The 22,400-nt window shown below is 40.6% G+C and overlaps 1 protein-coding gene across 1 annotated transcript in view; it reads left to right on the top strand.

The window, feature by feature from the left end:
• The window catches only part of TMEM245 (transmembrane protein 245), a 135,040-nt gene that overhangs the window by 76,938 nt on the left and 35,702 nt on the right, over positions 1–22,400 (top strand). Inside the window, exons 12-13 of the mRNA XM_030549399.1 lie at positions 3,181–3,312; positions 10,957–11,079. Of these exons, the coding sequence (XP_030405259.1) occupies positions 3,181–3,312; positions 10,957–11,079 (255 nt within the window). The remainder of the gene's footprint in view (positions 1–3,180; positions 3,313–10,956; positions 11,080–22,400) is intronic.

The following is a 22,400-nucleotide window of genomic DNA, read 5'->3' as shown; positions in this document are numbered from 1 at the left end:
CTTTTCCCTTACCAGGATCCCTCGTTCTCTCCAGTGCTGAGGACTCTGTGTGCACCGTATTCTTATCCCCCTACTAGTTGTTCTTTGTTCACCTCCATTCTCCCTCTGTGGCAGGGATACTGTGTGCTCCCCTGTTCCTGTTCTCAATCTCTCTTCCCTCTCCCTCATTAATAGTACTTGTAAATCCCCATTGCAGGGGTTCAGTTTGTATTGCATTCCTCCAGTCTCCCCTATGTCAGGAGTTCTGTGTGTCATTCCGTACTGTAGTCTGTGCATGTCTCCATAACCCCTTTTCACCTCCATTCCACACCCTCCCCCCATTATTTCTCTTCTGTCTGGAAGATAAGTCATTCAGGGCATCAACATGTTGTTTGCTACTGAGAGAATGGGCAGGGATATTGTTATGCTGGAAGGGGTTAAAGGGTGTCATGAACAGATGACAATGGCTTCATGGAATCTGACTAAGCATGTCCATTTCAGAGGATTTAGAAAACTTGACCTTTAAACAGATATTGTGATGCAACCTTAACTATAATGTTGCTACTGCATCGCTATACTTCGTGATCTGGAATGGTGTGTGAGCAGGGAGATAGCAACATTTAATTAGTCATGACCAGAGAGGACTCTCAGGAATTTCAGAGACCTAACCAAATTAGGTGAAGGGCAACAAGATGGCAAACTGATTTTTAATAAAAGTTAAGTAATGCACATTATTAAAAAAATTAAACTACTCGTAGATCTTCGAGGGCTCTAAATTAATTGTATCAGCTCAAGAAAGAGACCCGTGTGTAACTGTGAACAGTTCAAGGAGGACCTCTGCTTGGTGTACATCTACGGTCAAAAAGCAAATAAGATATTAGGAAGCTGAAGCTACTGGATTGAAAACATAACAGAAAATATTATTATACCATTATGTGAATCAGTGCTGACACTTCACTTGGAATACTTGTGGTCACTACATTTCAAAAAAGGTTAGAGGAAGTTCAGAGAGAGTCAATATAAATGATTGAAAAGCGAGTATGAAAATAGATTGAGAAGATGGGGATTGTTCACATTAAAATGGAGATAAATAAGAGGTGACATGTTAAACAATAAGTGGTACAGAGAAGGTAGGGGGCAGAGGCTCCCTATCTGTCTCTAACAACAAGAAAACATTCAGTGAAAGGTGGTAAATTCAAAACCGGTAAAAGAATACTACTTCACACATGTAATTAGACTGAACTCATTGTCACAGAATGTCGCTGAGGCCAAGATGACACTAAGTATAGCAGGCTGATTGTCTTACATCTGCCTTATTCAGGGTGCTTGCATCTTCCTCTGAAAGTGCTGGCCACTGTCAGAGACAAGATACTAGATTAGATAGACCTCAAGTGTGACCTAGTAGGGCAATTCATAGGTTCCTAACATTATGCAGTTCCATAACTGGATTAAAATTTCTGTAAGGAGTTCATCTAGCTACTGCTTACTGAACCTGTTTCCTTTGGTCTTAATACCATAAATATTATGTGCATCAAACTGTATACGCTGGAATTGCTAAATTTGTGCACATATGTATACAAATTGTATAAATAGCAGCATTTTCAAATATTCGCATTCGATTTGGACATGCAAATGCAGTATGCTCTATTTGCAATGTGTACAGTTAATTTTTGTGAAGTGATGGTAGTTGAAGATCCAGTTCAGTACCATCAAAAGTCTATGGGAAGCACTCAATTGATTTCAGCAGTCATTGGATCAGTCCCTATGTGCCCTAGGACAGTGATTTTTTCAAACTGTGGGTCGTGACCCAGTAATAGGTTGCGAAACATAAGGGTCATGGCAGCTGTGGTCAGCACCACCAACTGGGGCATTAAAAGTCTCATCAGCTGTGCTGCCCGACTAAGGCAGGCTAGTCCCTACCTGTTCCAACACCGTGCTGCACCCCGGAACTGGCCAGCAGCAGGTCTGGCTCCTAGGTGGGGGCAGGGGGGCACAAGGGGCTCCACACGCTGCCTGAACACCAGTTCCGCATTCTCATTGGCCAGTTCCTGGCCAGTGGGAGCTAGGGGAGCAGTGCCTGCGGGAAAGAGCCATTTGCGTGCCTCCGCCTAGGAGATGGACCTGCTGCTGGCCACTTCTGGGGCATGGCATGGTCTGCGGTGCCAGGACAGGTGGGAAGCCTGCCTCTGCACTCCGGCTACGCCGCAGACTGGAAGCCACTGGAGGTAAGCCCACGCCCCAGTCCTCTGAGACCCCCTCAAACCTGGAGTCTCTTTCTGCACCCCAACACCCTCATCCCTGGCCCCACCCCAGAGACTGCACCCCTAGCCCAGATCCCAACCCCCAACCCTCTGCCCCAGCCCTGAGCCCCCCTCAAACCCAGAGCCCCCTCCCATGCCCCCAAACCCCTCTTCCTCAGCTCTATTGGGGTGCAGGCATCAACAATTTTCTTCAACTGGGTCACCAGGAAAAAAGTTTGAAAACCATTGCCCTAGAATCTATTGCATAACCAAACTAAAGCATGCAAACTTATTGCATGCCCCAACTAAGGTGGAAAGAATGGTCAATTATTTAAGCTTGCACTTGCATTTTCCACCTATGGTTATATTGGAAAAAACAGTATGCTGCTTGCATTAAATTGTGTAGGTATTCATGTGCAAAATAGCAAGCAAGAAAATAGCTAAAATGAATCATACTTAGGCTTTAACAGATAATGTGGTTGAGATAAGTGAGTGTAGTTCACACTTCTCAAATTATTTGAGGTTGTCCTCTGGAAGATATACTCTTTTCAGTCACTTACTTTTTTAGATGAAAGCTTAGATTCTGGAGCACAAGAATTGCACTCCAGGGGAAAGGATGGTCTTTCCAAGCTACTGAGAATCAGTCCAATTAAACCCATTTTTCCTATAGGAGGAACTCTGTTCCTTCTAAATTTATGTAACAGATTATTTTAATTTTCATTATTAAAAAGCATTCTGAGTTAGATTTTCAAAGTACATGTTTAACAGCTGATAAGGGGGAACAAATATATAAAAACTTAAATATTTGTGAAAGTGCAGTTGGAAGTGTCTTGTGCAAATGAAAATAGATCTAAGCCACATAGTGGACATACACTCTCTAAATCAAGTCCCGGTAGCTTACTTTTCTATGTAAATTGCTAAGATTTAATTTCTATCTTAAATCTGTTGCTTTATTTTTCAGAATGTAACACATTCTGGAAGACACAAAGGCCACAAGCTGCAAATAAATCGTCAGAACAGCTGGCTGGGTGACATTCTGGACTGGCAGGATATTGCTTCATTTGTTCATGAGAACATTGAGACATTTCTTTCAGTATGTATCTCTTTTTATCAATTAAACTATTCATTAATACTCTCTTTGTAAACTGATCTGAACATCTAATGTGATTTTCACCCTTCAAGATAACACAGTACTCAAGAATGCATGAAAAGTTATAGAGGCAAAAGGAACTATTCCAGTATTATCTGAGGATCTGTTGTCACACCAGTTGTGAATCTTCCCCATCAGCAAAGTGGCAAACATAATGGATTATGATCAGTAAATACTCTCCTATTCTTAGTATTCATATTAATACAATCTCTTCCACCTTCAGCCTGTCCCCTCCCAATAGATATCATTGTTGCAAGATTACTGTGTGGTCTGCAGGTTAGATTTAAATGTTTTAGTTTCTGTAAACCTTAATCTTTTCACTCTTTCTTGGAGATAATTAATATGAATCTCTATTTGGCGAGGTGTGATTTTTTTTTTTTCGGGTCGAATGTTCATTTCTTTCACCCCCTTTTTCAATAAATTCATACTGCTCCATTTCTATGGCACAGTTCCTTTCTTATCTTTTTTTGATCACTACAGTTTTGTTTGAAGTAAATTTTACCACTTGCCTATCACCGAGCAGAAAGCAAAGATGTTGAATTAAAATGGCCTGTATCTTTGTTGCAAGTTCCTAACAAGGAAATAAATCATGTGCATAGTTACAAAACTAAATATTTTTAGCTTAGCTGAAAAATTCTAATGTGGCAAAAACAGACTTAAAAAGTTTTTGATAAGACTAACAATTTAATGTTTGACCCAAAGCAACTATTTTTTTGTTTAAAAATTCAATCTATTTAGGTCATAATTGAAGGAAATATCGATCAAGAGGTTGAGAGGCAGGTTCCTTGGTCTTGTTTTTCCAAATTATTATTCATTGTTTTGAAAGCAGCTTATTCTTTCTTTGTGAAAGTTCTGTGAAGAATGAAATTAATATTTTACACTGTGTGGTTCCCTGAATTAATGCATTGGTCCTCTCACCTCCTTGAAGAAAAAAAAATATAGCATTGAAACCAGTCCATACTGAAGCAATTGAGGTAACCATTCCTGACCTATTGCACCATTTGAGTGTAACGTACAGACTCGCTACTACAGTGCAGACACTTTTTTTTTAAGTTTTTGACTTGATCACTATAAAACAACAAAAAAAAAATCTTTACATTATTATTTATCTCCAAAAATACCTTCTCTGCTAACCTTCAGCATTTCTTGTGGAGGTAATTTAAACTAACACTTCCCCTGAGGCACCTCTTGCCATGGGTTGGTAGGTATGTATTTGTCCCTTTATATCTTTGTGCTTCTAAAGATGTTACAGTTTTGACTCCATATTCAGGAGTCAGTTACTTCAGGAGTCAAGGCAAAGTTACTTCAGTGAACCTTTTTTTCACTGTACAGAAATGATTTGTTTAACCCTTTCCTTAAATTGACTTATGCATGCATGAGGCACATTTATTTGACCTTACCCTTCATAAATAAAAATGCATGGCACAATTTTTTTTTTTTAAATCCATTTGCAATTTCCCATCTAGCAAGACAAGTGGAGAAGGAAACACACTTGAAGGTGCTACTCATGTTACTTAATGCATTGCTGGAAGGTGCTTGGATACCATGGTGATGGGGGTAACCTGAATAAAATAGAATGATAATGAATTTAATGAAGAAGAGGATAAATATTTTCAAGGGCTGAAACCTAAAAATACATTTTTCAGAAAACAGTCACACAGTTTCCAGCTACATCAATTTATTTTCTTTTTAGTTTTGGTTTTGCAGTAGGAAAAAGAAAACCTCACAATTGACTTGCTTTCCTGTTTGTAGCCATGGACTCACAATTTATCCTCAGTTATAGGAAACACCTGTCCCTTCTCTCCACACTCATGTCCTTTATGATGTAAATTAGACTGAGCATAGTGTGATGCTGTAAATTTTAAATGCATCCTTTCTGGGCAGCATTCCCTTGCTGGCTCGTGTGTACATGACCCCTTGCATAAATATTATTCACTCTGATGTTGCAAATTAAAATAGATGAAAATGTGATTGTGTGTCACTAAAGCATTGATACTTAGACATAATAAACATTTTTGTTTCTTAATGCCAGTATTGCTGAGGTGACGATGTTGATTTAACCTAGTATGCAGTAGTACTTTTGAGATACTAAAGTTTTTGAGGTAGGTAATGGAAGCTTTTTATTTAGCTGATGATTAATTATTCAGTAGCAGAAGAGTTTTGCTAGGGAAGCTAGGAACTCACTAGCAGACTAAATTAATTGCCAAGGAGCAGCAGTTGTAGCTTAAACTTTTTCTTCTTTGAGATTGTCTCTGCATTTTCAAACTTTTAGGCTGCAGCCCAGCTTTGAAAATTTACGGTAAGCCAGCACTAACCTGAGACTCTTAAGTGTGCAGTAGAGCACTAATGCTAAAAGTAGCAGTAAATTCCTAAACAACAAACCTATAATTCTTGTTATAATTCAAACCATTTTAAGAAAAATAAAAGATTTCAATGGGTATGTCTACGCTGCAGTTAGACACCCACAGCTGACCAGTTGATGCAAGCTCACGGAGCTGTGGCTGTGGGGCTATTTAATTACAGTGTAGATGGACTCTCACAGGATACTAGTGCCCAAGCTCCAGCCTGAGCCCCAGTGTCTTCACCACAATTAATCAGCCCTGAGCCCAAGCCCCATAAGCCCAAGTCAGCTGGCATGGGCCAGCCACAGGTTTTTAATTGCAACGTAGACATACCCTAAAAGGTCCCAAAGCTCTGTAGATAAGACTGGGCACATCCTAAAGGTGTGAATGTGCAGATGCTATGTTGTCAGACTCTATTTAGTAGTAAGTAAACCACCTTTCTCAGCCACTGGAGTCGAGTATTCATCCTCTTTGGTAAGAGAAGAGACGATAGCCCTAAAAAAGCAGAAAAGACAGTTATAGGATATGTAAATGATTTAGGAGCATTAGTTGTAGTTCATTCTGTTTCTTGCTGAGAAGACTACCATAATAGTCCCCAGAAGGTAGAATTCAGAGGAAGAGAGATACTATAATTGGAAGTTGAGTATGTGTCTTTATTTTTAATGCACGTTGGTATAACATCAACTTGTTATACCAACGTGCATTAAATGGCAGTAAAATACTAAATGTAACTCAAAAGGACTAGTATACTTCTTGAAATTTCATATGCTTGGCTTAAAATTTTGACCTTTATAGACGTTGATTACATTTTAAATATAGAACACTGTTAAATAGTGAACAAAGAAGGTTCTTTTCTTAAAGAGAGAACTTGCTACTTTAATCTATATTACCAAAATGTTTAAGAGAAAAGATAAAATTTACAAAATGGCCAAAGTCTCATTTTTCAAAATCAGCATAAGTGCTTTAGAGCCTGAGTTCCCATTGTGTTTCAACCTTGAGCTGTACCCTGTATTCAGGAGTAGAAGTAGGAGCACAGGCCCATTTTCCAGTGATCCATTTGTGGTAAGGTAAGTAAAAAACACTGTCTGTAGTCCTACCTCTTCCCACCATTGATATGGACAGGGAGAAGGAAGAGGTTCTGATTCCTGCCTCAGGTTCTGTACCTGATTTCTTTAAGACAGTTTGTCAGACAAATGGTCCCTGCTTATGAAATATATAGCCAGATGTTTAAGATTCAACCTCTGAAAAAGGAAAATCCTCACTTCTTTTTCTGAATTATTCAGAAAGAAGAGACAATCCTGGTCTTTCTCTTATTTCATTTTTAAAAAATTCATGCTGGGATCCTTGAGAGTAAAATGGCCCTTCCTAAACCTGTGAATAAATACTTGCAGCTTTCCAGGTGATGTGTGAGATCTGGCTCATATCTCCTTAGATTCGATCCTGTGGCTGCTTTCACAAAGTCATCCATCATTACACTAGCAGTTAATATTTTTGAAGAAGATACTCTGGTCAGGAAGACAGAGGGTGCTCTCTATTAAAACTTTCAGTAAGCCTCACCTATTATGGTTTCTTTAGCTATGTTGTATGCAATTCAAGGACCTGAGTGGTATATATGTTCCAACTTGAGTTGGGCTCTACAATCCAATTCTGATTGCCCAAAGGACACCTCCAGTTGTTAAATATCCTGGTGTCTGTTGCGACCCTGGAAACTGTTGGTAAGGAATTCTCCAGTTTTACAGTTTGTCCATGGTGAAGTGACTTTTCTGTGAGTTAATGTTTCTCTCTCTTTAAGGGATGTCACCTTTTGAGAAGTAAGCTAGATACCAGCCCTTCAGCATAACTTTGAAGTTTGAGAATGAGAAAAGCAATCCCTCTCCCAGCATAATTATCAAAGGACCTGATGCTGAAAGATTGTGTGCTTTTCTCAAAATTTAAATAGAGTAATTGAGATATGAAAGTAATCCAAGTCTCACTGTCAAAACCCTTGGGTTAGCAGTCTAGACCTTGCAGAATAGGGAAGTCTTAATTCTACTGGTGTCAGCTGGCTTTCCTGAAGGAAAGTCTTATTTAGTCCTGCGGAATTGAACTATTATCACCCAAGACAAATGGTCACTATAGTAGCATAGGTTTATTTGGTAGACTTACTGCCCCCAACTTTCTCCAGGGCAGTTTTACATTTTCCTTCTACATTTTTCTTTCATTTACAGCATAATATTACTATACCCAATATTTTTCACGAACTCCAGCGCCTGGTTTCTACTATAAGCCTCCTTTTGCCATTATTTCTAAATTTAGAGTGTGATGAAAAATAGCGTGGGGGAGAGGGTTGAATTCGCATTAAATAACTCTAATTAAATAACTCACTCTAATTTTGGGAGTATATTAATTTAGTATGAATATACACAATGGTTTCTGATTTAGTGTACTAGTCCCTGCCTGGGGAGGAAATTATTCATGCATCGCAATTCTCTTTAAGTTAATGGCATGCATAGTTTAAACTTCTATATAGGTTTTTATGCCATAGTCATCACTACAGTATATGACGGCCTTCCAATAGTGCATAAAATGTGACTAATATCTACCACGTTTGTACTCTCTCTCTTCCCAGGGAGAGAAGTGTGCAGTGGAGTAATTTGTTTTGGAATTTTTTATAGAATATATTTAGCAACCTGTTGCAGTATGTTAGAGAAGGCAAGATCAAAGAAATGTGCTTTGCAGTTAGAGCAGAAGGTGTTGAGGTTTGTGATGGTTCATGTGGGAGTTAATGCCATGATCTTGGGCTGGCCTTAGAAAGCACTCTGTTCTTCCGCACAGACAAGTTTTATGCTTATTGTAGAAAGTTCCCTTGTGACAGAGGAGTGAAGCTGTCAACCATGGTCCTCATCTTGATACTCTGGGCCCAAGCCGTTGAACACCTTGAAGATAAGAACTGAGACCTTGAACTTAATTTGATACTCTCTGGGAAGTCAGTGTAAAAAGCAGAAGACAGGATGTTTTCACAAGAGCCACTGTTGGTGAGGTGGCATTCTGCAACAGTCTGTGTAACAGTTAGCTTGTTCTGAAGGCTTCATGCCCAGGTATATTAAAGTGTTGTAGTCCTGTCAAGAGTTGACAAAGTTGTGAATAACTTCATGTATTGTGTGTAAGTATTGAGATTCAGACCAATTGCATAGCTAACATTTTCATTTTATGCCTAATCAGTAGACTAGGTGAGTGAAAATTAATGCTGAAACCACTAAACTCATTTTCTAATAACTATAACTTATGTTTTAAAATCTGTTTGTTCAACCCTATTAGTTCCTTTCCTCACCTAACTTGTAATTTCCTCATGCACTGCGAAGAGTTTGATGCAATTTTGGATCAGAATGTGAATGTCTTCAATAGTATCATAGCCACTACTCTGCACTTCTTGACCTTTTCATTTTACACCAGTGTCCTCCTTTGCTTACCTCTGCTTCCTCTAACTTCCAGAATCTGACCTCATTGCAGGAAAGGCAAAAGAAGCCATTGTCCAACAGCCAAAGACAACCAAAAAATTTCTATTTAATACAAGATATTTAATTTTCTGTTTTGCTGGACAAGCTGCTGGTGTCTGCTTAAAAAAAAAAAAGGAATACTCTGATTGCACTGATGGACAAATGCTACTGACCTAAAAATGAAAATCGACCTCCCATCTAAATTTCCTGTTACCAAATCCGGGTTAACTGGGTGCTTTTCTTGACTTAGCCTGCTACTTTGTTGAATGGCTTCTGTGTCGTAACATTCTTTACTCTGACATTCTATTTACCTCTGAGTGTTGAAGTAATCCTTCAGTATAAACTCACTTGCACCATTAGGATGGTAAACTCAGTCTGCTTTCTTTAGCCTTTGTGGCATATCCTGCATCTGTCACTGTCTCAGCACTGCTCATTCTTGCATTTGAAAGTTCTTACCTTGATTACTGCAATTCCTTTTTTAGAACCTCCCAAAAACTGTTATCTGAAATGTGAGTATTAGTGTTTCCACACTCTGTGCATGTTCACACATGCACACTCTTTACATCATTGTATTCTTATCAACTTTAGTGTCAACTGAAAAATTGCTGTCCTTATCTTCAAAATTCCTACCTTTGTCTACCTCAGTTTATTTCCGCTCAGTTTTACCCTCTGTGCTATCCTTTTTTGGACTTCTCTGCCACTGAGCAAACTAATTGGAACAACCTGTTTGTACTAAGAGCTGGTCTACACTACGGGGGAAATCGATCTAAAATACGCAACTTCAGCTACGTAAATAACGTAGCTGAAGTCGAAGTATCTTAGATCGAATTACCTACTGTCCTTACGGCGCGGGATCGATGTTTGCGGCTCCCCATGTCGACTCCGCTACCGTCGTTCGGGTTGATGGAGTTCCAGGATCGATAGGAGCTCGTTTGGGGATCGATATATCGCGTCTAGATGACATGTGATATATCGATCCCCGAGAAATTGATTGCTATCCGCCAATACGGCGGGTAGTGAAGAAGTAGCCTGAGTCTGTCACTTTTTTTTTTTTTAAAACCATCTCAAAACCAGGCTCTTCTATGCTACCTGCAACTAGTAAGCAGTCAGCCAGTTCTCCCAAAATAGCACTTACTGATTTTGTGTTTTGGACTGTAGTTTACTGTCCACACATAATCTAACTTATTAATGTACCTTTACATAAAATCATAACTTCTGTATTGAGTTAATTGAATGAACAAGTTAGAAAATTAAATAGCCCCAGTTAATATGGAACTTATTTTTAACTCTGTGTTGAAGAAAATTACAGTATTTGATTTGAATTTAGCTTAGTAATGTTACTGCAGCATGTTTTCTGATTTAACTGCCATACTTACTTTTGAGGAAAGGATGAGATTTTTTTTTCTTTCCACAAAGTTCACTGATTGTAATAAAACTAGCAGCAATAAACAGTAAATAACACTGCCTTCCTAGTAAGAATGGATGTCTTCACACAGTCTTTTGTATCAAATTTATGCTATTTTATAATGGATTTTTTTGACAATTCTAATAACATTTTTGATGGAAAATAGCTTTTTGACAAAAGGGATGTTTTTTATGAAAAAAAATGGTTTTAAATGAAAAATCTTAGATTTTTGTCAAAACCAAAAACTGTCTTGTTTAAAAGAGAATTATTCTTTGCAGGTTTGTTGCAGGGAGAAATCGTTCTCTGACCACATCTATGTTTTAGATAATTTTAATCAAAGTAGTGACTTTCTTTTCCTTTCCAGATTCTGGAGTCCTTGTGGATAGTGATGAGTCGTAATGTGAGCCTACTCTTCACCACAGTAACAACATTAGTGACAATCCTCTTCTATAGTGGGACAGCCCTTCTCAATTTTGTGCTCTCACTGGTAAGTAGCATGCACTGGACAGTTAATACTATTCATTTTACTTCCCTCTAAGTTGATATAAACAAGGAGTGTTCATCAAGGATTTTAGGGATATCAATTCATCTTCCACAGAATGAAGGATTTAAAGGAACATATTAAATATTAGTTAATTCTTGTTAACAGATCGGACTGGATTTTTTTCTAAGTGCTTTTGTTTTGAATATGTGCATATGTGGATAGATAATATGTGGTATGGTGTGATACAGCATAAAGGTTTTATTAACATGAGTTTTTCGGATAACCATTTTGCCCATTCATAAATAATGCAGGTCATCCTATACTCAATGATAAATGCCTACATCCTCCACTGCAGCTATAATACACTCAACTGAGGAAGGATGGAGAAAGAGTGTTATTGAGTGGGGCCAGTTCGGTCCTTGGCACTACTTAAAATAACTTGGAAGCTACTGACAATTACAGTGAAGGGGCCATTATAGAAACTGGATAATGCTAGGGTGTAGGGATGTCCTTATCAAACTCTCTCATAGAAGTACCCTCTGCTAGGGAGTCAGAAGGAAAAAGTGTAATTTTACTTGTACAGGGGTGTATCAGGGAGCTGATTAATCCAGCTTTCCAGATGCTTTGTGCCAACAGAGTGGTGCAACGCAGTTAGAAGGATCCAAAATCTTTTATTTCAAATCATTATATAGTCTGCATATGCCACGTATATTTAAAATGTTTTAGAGTTTTCAGAGTTTCAAAAACTTTCACTGGAACTATTATTTGTGTCCTGCTGCCTATAAAGCTGTGAATCTTCATTAGCAAAAGTCCAACTACTGTACAGGGTTTATAGCAAAAGGAATATTAAAAGTCCTTTAAGTATGATCTAAAATAGCTTTTAAAATTCATAAAAATGCCATGACTTCTAAATCTGTTATTTGTCCACCCCTGGCCTAGAAGGTCCCAAACGTTTTGGCCTGAGGGCCACATCTGGGTGGGGAAATTGCATGCAGGGCCATGAATGTAGGGCTGGGGCATAGGAGGAGTGCAGAGTGTATGAGGGGCATCAGGGCAGGGAGTTGGAGTGCAGGAGAGGGTGCGGAGTGCAGCAGGGGCTCAGGGCAAGGGATTGGGCACAGGAGGGGTGTGGGATATACAAGGGGGCTCAGGGCAGTGGGTTTGGGGTGCAGGAGAGGGGTGGGGTGCAGAAGGGGGCTCGGGAGGTGGTTGGGGTGTGGGGTGCAGGAGGGGTACAGGTGCAGGCTCAGGCCTGGCACCACTTACCTGGAGCAGCTCTGGAGTGGCAGTGCTGCGCAGCAGGGCTAAGACAGGCTCCCTACCTGCCCTGGCCCTGCACCGTGCCACTCCTGGAAGCAGCTGGCACCATGTTGCTGCGGCCTCTGGGGCGGGGGGGAAGCAGAGGGCTCTGCTTGCTGCCCTCCCCTGCAGATACTTCCTCCGAAGCTCCCATTGGCCGTAGTTCCCCGTTTCTGGCCAATGGGAGCTGCAGGGGATGGTGCCTGGAGGTGAGGGCAGTGCAAGGACCCCTCTGCCTCCCATCCCTCAGGGGCCGCAGGGATGTGGTGCCATCCACTTCCAGCAGCGGCGCGGGGCCCACAGCACCACAGGGATGCCAATCCCACAGGCCAGATCCAAAGCCCAAATGGACCGGATCTGGCCCACAGGCTGTAGTTTGCCCACCCCTGTTCTAGGCTTAAGAATAAGAACTGTTTCTCTCTTTCTCACCCTCCCCACCCAGTTGGGAAATAGGGGAAACTGCCAATCTCATTTATAAAGCTCCTATTTCTAGATCTGCAGAATCCTGAAAGATTAGACCTTAATCCTATCGCTGGTTTATATTTTCATATTACCTATCCTGAACTTGGAGCCAGAATAGTTTGCGGATAGAGGAGTGGGAATTCTACCATATGGGGGAAAAGGAAGGAACACTTATCTGACTTTTTTTCTTTAATAATAATAATAATAATAATAATAATAATAATAATAATAATAAAAACCATATGTTAGATGATTAGGGAGTTAGAATACGTCCCAGATTGGAATGGTGGACAGAGTATAGCGTTTGGCAACGAAAAGTTAATGCTAGGTATAATTTAACATTAATATCAAGATCTATGCAAGGTATTTCCTTAGAAAGGAAAAAACCAAATGCTCAGCTGCAAAATGGGGAATAACTGGCTAGGTGGTACAGGAAATAGCTGTCCTGCTTTACTCAGCTCTGGTGAGGCCTACAGATAAGAGTTAGAAAATCCGACCTATGAAGAAAGGTTAACAAAACTGGGTTCAGTCTTTTCTCAAGGAGACTTTATAAGTCTTCAGATAGATTAAGGGCTGTTATCAAGAGCTCTGTGACCAATTGTTCTCAATGTCGACTGAAGATAGGACAAAAAGTAATGAGCTTAATCTCTGTAGCAAGGGAGATTTAGGTTATATATTAGGAAAAACTTTCTAACTTTAAGGGTAGTTATGTAACAGATTAGAATTCCAAGTGAGTTTGTGGAATCCTCATCACTGCAGGTTAAGAAATAGTTAGACAAATAACTGTCATGGATGGTCTAGATCAATGGTGGTCAACTAGCAGGTGGAGATCGACTGCTGGATTGTGGAGCCTCTGACAATCAATTGCCATCTCAGTCTAGGGTTGCCAACCCTTCTGCAGCCATGCCTGCCTGTTCTGGCCCCACGCTGCTCCCGAAAGCAGCCAGCATGTTCCTGCAGCCCCTTGGGGGAGGGGTCCGGGGGTCTATGTATGCTGCCTTTGCCTGCAGGCACTGCCCCCGCAGCTCCCATTGGCTGGAAATGGGGAATCGCAGCCAATGGGAACTGCAGGGGTGGTGCCTGCAGTGCGTGGCCAGAGTCCGAACCCCTCCTTCACTCCAACCTCCTGCCCCAGCCCAGCACCCTCTCCTGCACCCCAATCCCCTCCTAGAACCTGCACCCCTGCCCCAGCCCTCTCCCAGAGCCAGCACCCGAACCCCCTCGTGCACCCTAACTCCCTTCCATAGCCCACACCCTGAACCTTCTCCTGCACCCCAACCCCTTGCCCCAGGCTCAGCCTGGAGCCCCTCCCACACTCTCTGAACCCGTTGGCCCTAGCCCAGAGCCTGCAAACTCTCCTGCACCCCATCCACCTGTCTGAGCCTGGGTGAGAGTTGGGAAAAGCAAGAGATGGAGTGGGTGGAGCCTCGGAGAAGGGCAGGGCAAGAGTGTATTGGTTTGTGAGATTACTGTTGTTTCTACATTTTCTTTGAGGTAGATCCTGTGTTATCCTTTAAATTCAAAAAGTGATCTTGTGCTTAAAAAGGTTGGAAACCACTGATTTAAATATACTTGGTCCTGCCTCAGATTCCAGGGGCTAGACTTGGTGACATCTGGAGATCCCTTCCAGCCATACAGTCTAACTTTATTATATTATCTCCATGTATGTGGATAGTGTGATATGAAAAGCTTTTACTGGTATGAGTTTAGGAAGCCCAATTTACTTACATAAGCATGTTTTATGTAGGTCATTTTTAAATGAGTATGCATATAAAAGTTGTTAGAGATAGATTGTAATCTTTCAGAATCCTTTTAATTTGTTGAAAAACTTGGTCTGACTGTGTGTCTGCTTATTTTGCTTACAGTTCTTTCTAAAATCTATTATTGTCAGTTTTTCCAAAGTACGTCTCCAAACAAAGGCATTGTTCTAAATAGGGTAAAGTTATTGTAGGGAATTGTAAGCAAAACTGCTGAATACACAATTCTGTTTTATATTGCATTCCTTAAGGAAGTGTTTTCAATAAATTAGTTTTATGTACCAAAATGATTTTTTCATTACAATATGCTTTTTAGACTTGTGTATTTATTAACACTAGTGCATATAAAATAATGGTCTGATACACGCTTTTAAAAAGCTCTTGTTTTTAGTGAAAGGTATTGCTTTGTTTTGTTTGGGGGGTGGAGGAGCTTAGTTTGTTAAAGGTTCTTTTGATTCTAAATCTGATAGCCACAGCTGTGTGGAGTTACTAATGTTTTAGAGGTGATTTCTTTCTTTCCATTGCAGCTGTGGACAGCTGCGACTTTTAAATAATTTAATGGCTGGAACAGAGCCTGAGACTTGTGATCACTTAGATCTCAGATACTGAGTGAGCTTGTGTCAAGGACTCTGGCCTGAGTGAGGTTTTTTAATCTAAACAAACACTGACCTTGGAAGCATGATTGAAATCCTGGTGGTGTTTTTGTTGTGTATTTTTCAAAATATCTGTTTTGAATAATTGGGAGAAAATACAGGCCTACTGCCAGATTAACTTCAGCAGTTAATGGAGACAGTGAGAAGAGGAGAACGAGATCTTTTCCCATTTGTTTGGATAACTGAAATTGCATAACTTTAAATCAAATGCTAATTCAGGGCAATTGTGTTGGTTCTCAATCACGCTTGGGTAAAAAAATGAGTGGCTATAAGGATTTCTTAACTGAATTACTACCTTAAGTTCCAGAGAAATGACTTTTACATCTATTTGTAGTTACGCTGTTCTGCAGTTGTCCCTTACTTCAACTGGGGGAGAAAAGCATAGAAAATAGATTTTGTGTATACAATTATTTATATTTCTTCCTGGGTCTAATATTTCATCATGATGAAACAACTGAAAGCAGTTTCTGTAGGTTAGTGAGATTATATTAAAAATAAAAATAGTTAAAGATGAAAAGAGCCTGATGAATAGGTCTTCATAGTTCTTAAAGACGACATCCCCACCGTATCCCTGCATTGCCCCTTTCCACCCCCATCCCCCAGGGAGAGGGAGGTATTTCTGATAATCCTCTACTATCTTCTTTGCTTTCATTTGTGTAAATCATTCACAAACATTCTTGCCCCAAAGGAGGTACATAATCTTTTTGGTATAGTGGATCAAATGTTTAATTTAAACTCCAAACTTTTAAGTTCTACTAATGGTGAAGTACACGGTAAAAAACATCTTATAACCATAAATAATTTTTAAAAAAGGAAAAAGGGCACCCTTAGCATAAGGAGTAAATCTATCTACTGAGCCTGGTATACAGGGATCCAAACAGTCAGTTCACTAGGACAGTTATTAAAATGAACATGTTAGTTGTCATTCTGAGAACTCTGGAGAGCTGGTTTTGTTGGATTTAAATTATCTTTCCTAGCAAAACATCAGCTGCACTACCATCCAGAGGATGATTTTTCTTTCAAAATAACATGGAATTTTGCTGGGAATAAGAGAACTCCTTCTGCTTGTCTCTTCATATGTTCGTTTTCTAATGTAATAGGTCTGAGAAGTGCAATATATTAAGGTATTAGTAAGTGATAACTCTTACAGCATTTGCAGTTTTCAAGTTTCATTCCCTATCATGTACATATGACAGGATATCAGTAGTCCTGCCTCAGTTCCTCTTCCTTGGGCTTGCATGAGGAGTCCTTATAACTTCTTTCCATGCATACTAGGTCATATGAATATCTTGTTTGTGAATATTAGGTGTGAGGTTTTTCTGTAACTTCTGAGGCTCAGAATCTATATTCTGAAATCTATGGATATGTTGAACCTTGAGTTGGTTCTCTAAAGTTTCCAGTTTTCTCTTCAATAAAACTGTTTTTTAGTAAATAATTTTTCAAGTTTGGATGTCTCTTTTGCAGTTTCCTTTATTTCATTAAGCTCAGATTCAGTATTCCCTATTCTCTACTCCTTTTGTGGAAACACTTGAAATTCAAAGATTGACAGCTTCACAGAAACTCACTATTTCCTAGAAAGGAAACAGATTTTTGTAGATTCCATTTTATGTGCAGTGACAAGATAATGTCTTTCCAAAATATTCAGAATACCTTTTCACTTCAGCCAGTGGTTCAGATTTGAAAATTTTGTCAAATGCACTGTGCTACTACCCCTGGCTTGAGATGTCTGAGCCATCTGCTTTCCACTTATTTCCTCCTATTTTCTGCTTACCCCTACAGTTAGCCATCGGAGGCAGCTATTCCCCTCAGTGATGGTGTCAAGGCTAATTCCCCTCTCTGGCACTTCAAGTGCGGAAGGTGGGGGCCCACAAGGATTCTAAAACTTAATACTGGCCACTCCAGGCATGTATTAAACTCCCAAGGTTACAGCTTTTCTCTGACCTTGGGTGGTGGCAGCATCTACTCATCCAAGTGCAAAAACCCCTTTCAAAACCCAGGAAGGCGCACTTGGGAATTACTTCCTGTGGGGTACCCTCAAGTCCTTTCACACTTCAGTGCAGCATGTTCAGTCTGCAGGTGGAAATGCCATCCCCAAATGCATGGGCGTAGTTTCTCCAGAGTCTACACGATGGCGTAACATTCTTTTTCTGAAACTGACCAGTGGCTTTCCCTCTCAGAACGTTTTTTTGCTGAGAAAGACGACAGGATGGAATTGTTGATTTGATCATTCCTGCATTAATGCTGCTCCTACACCATGCTCGGACGCATCTGTTGTTACGACAAACAGTTAGTCAAAGTCCGGGGCGCTTAGTACAAGGTCAGATGTAAGGGCAGCCTTAGGCTGGTTAACGGCTTTTTGACACTTTTCAGTCCACTGAATTGCATTTGGCTGATTTTTTTGTTTTTTTGTCTGGTTAAGTCTGTTAGTGGGGTGGCAATCTGGCTGTAGTGTGGTACGAATAATCAGTAATACCAAGCCAAACCCAAGAAGAATCGGACCTGCTTCTTTGACTTGGGGACAGGCCAATTTTGGATAGTATTTACTTTAACCTGAGATCCCGGTGCCAGGATGGAGGGATGCCCTTAACCCGGGCTGAGTTCTAACTGCAGAAGAAAGGAATTTTCCTAGAGATGAAGTGCTTGGAGGTGGAAGCACAGGAGAAGAGAGAGGTCACTTGAGTGACCAAGTCGTGCTCCAGAAAGTGCTCCAGGCCAATAAGATGGAAGCATCATGGGAAGGGCCATTTAGGGTCCGAGAGTGCCTGGGAGCTGTTAATTACTTCATAGCATTCCTAGACCCTACCCTAAAACCTGAAGTATACCATGTTAATTCTCTAAATCCCTTTTATTCCTGAGAAATCAAGGTTCTCCAGTTTACAGCCTAGGAAAGAAATGATGCTGAGTGGCCTGAAGGAGTCTGCCATGAAGGAAAAAATAGTGACATAGAAGAGGTGAGCCTTTCCATGATCCTTGGGCATAAGCAGCAACAGCAAATCCAGGAACTGTGCACCAGCTTGCACCAATGTTTTCAGCCACCCCAGGACGGACAGAACAGGAGTACCACTTCATTGACAGGTGATGCTCTCCCAATTAGAGCCCAACCGTACCAAATGGCTCCGCAAGCCAAAATGGCAATAGAAAGGGAGATCAAGGACATGTTACAGATGACTGGTAGTCAGTCCCTCTGAGAGTGCTTGGGCATCTCCAGTGGTTCTGGTTCCAAAACCAGATGGGGATCCGCTTTTGCATGGACTCCCATAAACTAAATGCTGTGACTCGTCCAGAAAACTATCCAATGCCATGCATGGATGAGCCGTTGGAAAAACTGGGACATGCCCAATTCATCTCCACCTTAGACTTAACTAAGGGGTACTGACAAGTGCTGCTAGATGACTCAACCAAGGAAAGGTCAGCCTTCTTCACCCATGTAGGGCTGTATGAATTTCATGTGCTCCCTTTCGGACTGCAGAATGCACCTTCCAGAGACCTTCTGGCTGGATTTGGGGAATTTGCAGTTGCTGACATTGACAATGTGACTATATTCTCAGATTCATGGGAAGAACACCTGGAACACTTCCAAGCTGTCTTCCAGTGCATAAGGGAAGCAGGATTAACCATTAAGGCCAAAAAATGTCAAATAGGCCTAAACAGGGTACCTTACCTTAAACACCAGGTGGGTCAAGGATACAGCTTTTCTCTGACCTTGCTGCCACTATCCAAGTGCAAAAACCCCTTTGAAAGCCCAGGAAGGCGCACTTGGGAATTCCTTCCTTTGGGGTACCCTCAAGCCCTTTCAACTCCTCTTCCAGGGAAAAGCAGAGAAAGAAAACAAAGGAAATCAGCTGTTGCCACCAGCTAATTAAACATGTGCACAAACCTCTTGGGGACACAAAAATCCAATCTTGGTTCTTAAAGGTAAATTTAATACAAAAAATAATAATAAAAAAAAAGACTACATCTGGAATTTAGGATTTTTGCTAGGTTTAAAAAAATAATAATAATTACAAGGATTAAGGATCAAGAGAGCTTCCTGAGGTCCACTTTAAAGGTTACAAGCAAAACAAAAGCACCTGGGGTTAGCACAGAGGAGTCCACAAACCATAAAGAAATAAAAAGAAATAAACCTCACCGCATCTTTCTAGATGTTTTCTGATCTTACATATCTGGGGTTTTAAATTAGTAGTTTCTAGGTATGATCTGATGATTTTTCCATACCTAGCCCAAAGCTTCTTACTGCATTGCTGCTCTGTCCCCCTCTTCCAGGGAGAACAATAACAGACAGACAAAGAGGAAGGTTTTTTCCCAATTTTAAAAGTTCCAACCTGCCCATTGGCTCCTTTGGTCAGGTGCCCGCTCCCTTGCTTTTACCTATGGACTTTTTAACCCTTTACAGGTAAAGCAAGTAGAGAACAGCTAATAAGAGAGGTTTTATAGCTAGCTGGGTGTCCATAAAAGGGAGTTACCCCCCTTTCATTTATCACAGATGGACACTGAGAGTTTATTTCCTCTCTGTGAAGGGCACATCAACCAGAAATTTATTTTGTTTGTTTTCAAAACAGATGTTAAAAGCAAGAGATGTTCGGTTAAAGCTCTTTCTCCTAGATAAATCTAAGGTCTGCCTAAGACCCTTTAAAGCAGGCTCCTTCTGGGTCCAAGCAGTCCTTTGCAAAAAGTGCCTCCACAGTAACTGCTAGGTGCAGACCCCCACCCCATCCCAATTACAAGTTTAGGATTTATGATTCCAAAAGGAGACTTGCTTTGCATATCAATATTCTAGAACTCAGAGTGGTTTCTTCCTTACATCCACAGCAAGAATCCAAGTAATAACAGACGATACCACAGTAATATTTTACAGTAGAACCTCAGTTACGAACACCAGAGTTATGAACTGTCAACCACACACCTCATTTGGACCTGGAACTACACAGTCAGGCACCAGCAGACACACCAAAAAAGCAACTACAGAAGAGTTAAACATGTGTTAAACATGAACTACTGAAAAAAAGAAAAGTTTAAAAAAAAATGAACCAGGTAAGGAAACTTTCTGTGTTTTTCATTTAAATTAAGATGGTTAAAAGCATCAGTTTTCTTCTGCATAGTAAAGTTTCAAAGTTGTATTAAGCCAATGTTCAGTTGCAAACTTTTGAAAGAACAACTTTTTCAAAGTGGTGGTAACTCTGAAGTTCTGCTGTATATAAACAAAGGGGGAGGAGCCAAATCTACTCCCACTTTGCAAAGAAACTGTTATCTGGTGGAACTTCTGTTCCACAGAGGGGTGGAATCAGAGATCTTGAGTGGATGCATTCCACAAGCATCTATGTCTATGTACCTGCCAATTCTTCTTGTTCCAAGAGCATTGAAGAAAATCAAGCAAGAATCAGCACTGATAATCCTCTTAGGTCCAGCCTGGCCTAGGCAATACTGGTTTCTGGAACTGATAAAGCTTTCCATATGTTCTCCAATAACAAAAACACTATCACTGCCTCTCGGGATAAAAGGACAACTTTGCATCCAGATACAGCATCCCTGCATCACACTGCCTGGATGCTGTCAGGTTGACTGTCATGAAAAGGACTTGTTCTAGAGATGTGCAGAATATCTTAATACATAGTTGAAAAGGTTCAACAAAATCTATTTATGCTAAGTGGAAAAGTTTGTCTTGCTATCTCAGGGCATTTTGTCTCCAACTCACACTGTTTCTTCATGTGCTCTTGTACAAATTATATTTAAGGATTCAGATCTCTCGATCAGTTAACTCCAGATTCACGTGGCAGCAATATTTGCATGTCATCCACATATTCAAGACCATAACATTTTTTTCTCATCCAGCAGTGGTCAAGTTTCTCAGAGTTCTGACTCGTGTATTTTCACCAGTAGGGGAACTACCCACCTCTCCCTGGAATATTGTCCTCAAGGGGTCAATGCAGTGGTGCCATTTTTCCTGTTGCATCCTCTTACCAGTAATGGAATGTGTCCATGCCTTCTCTTCTCCCCCGGCCCCATTACTGTACAGTTGGCTTAGCAGAGGGGCTGTGACTGGGGCTGGAGCAGGGCTGCAGCTGGGACTCATTCCCCACACCCTGTGGGAGCTCGGCCAGGCCCTGTTGCGCCCTCCCCCCCCGTGTTCCTCTGTGCCTTCCAGGGTACGGGCACCCCACAGTTTGAGGGCCACTGGGTTAATGGGTCCTCCATTTGAACCCTCAGCTACCTCTTCTGTGTTGCATCTTTCTATGAAGATGGCTCTCTCAGTAACAATCACTTCAGAAATGAGTTGACCAGAACACTATATCAAAGGCAACTTATCAATAAATATTTACTCTTACAGACGATGAAAATGATGTGAATCTTGTAACTCACATGTAGCACACCACTTTCAGAAATCCAACAAAGCAGCTCTGCATTAAGGTCTCAGCAAGACTGTAGTTCTTTGTGTCTCAAACACTTAAACTTTTTTGTTTTTGCAAGAGAACGCTCTGAAAGTCAGATAACACCTTCACTTTAAATAAAAGCCTCAAGTGTTTGTCCAAATAGATCAGTTGTCTTCACTTAACTCGATATTCCTCTGGGTGTCTCAGCAATTCAACCTAGCACAAAGAGGAACAGCTCTTCTTTAGTTGTATTCTCTTAAACCTAGGGTTAATCTGGCCCTGTAATCAGTGTTACAGGGCTAGCTCTGTTTTGTTAGTGTTTTAAGTAGGATTGAATTTTCACATTTTCTATAGATGAACAGTGAATAAAGTTGGTTCAGCTCACATTTTTACTGCAGAACAGGAAGATAAAACTGCTATTTGACCGAAGGAGACCTGCAGTTCTGTTGGGGAATATGGAAATTTTCAACGCATTTTGTAATATGTCAGCAGTAAAGCCTCTGGACAGAAAATAACTCAGTGAACAGCAGGAGTAGACAAGTTTCCCAATGTACAGACCTGTCTCGCACACAATTAAGCTACATTAATATATAGTACTAGGCTGTATATTTTAGCACTGAATTTTCTCACCAGTCACTTTCTGTTTAGATGCAGTCCTTTGGTGCCTCAGTTATGACTTAGGGTACATCCATACTACCCGCCGGATCGGCGGGTAGTGTTCGATGCATCAGGGATCAATTTATTGCGTCTCGTCTGGAAGCGATAAATTGATCCGCTAATCGACA

Source organism: Gopherus evgoodei, chromosome 2 (assembly GCF_007399415.2).
Source record: "Gopherus evgoodei ecotype Sinaloan lineage chromosome 2, rGopEvg1_v1.p, whole genome shotgun sequence".
Classification (NCBI taxonomy): Eukaryota; Metazoa; Chordata; order Testudines; family Testudinidae; genus Gopherus; species Gopherus evgoodei.
Note: the sequence above shows the minus strand (reverse complement) of the source record. Positions and strands in the feature narration are given on the sequence as shown.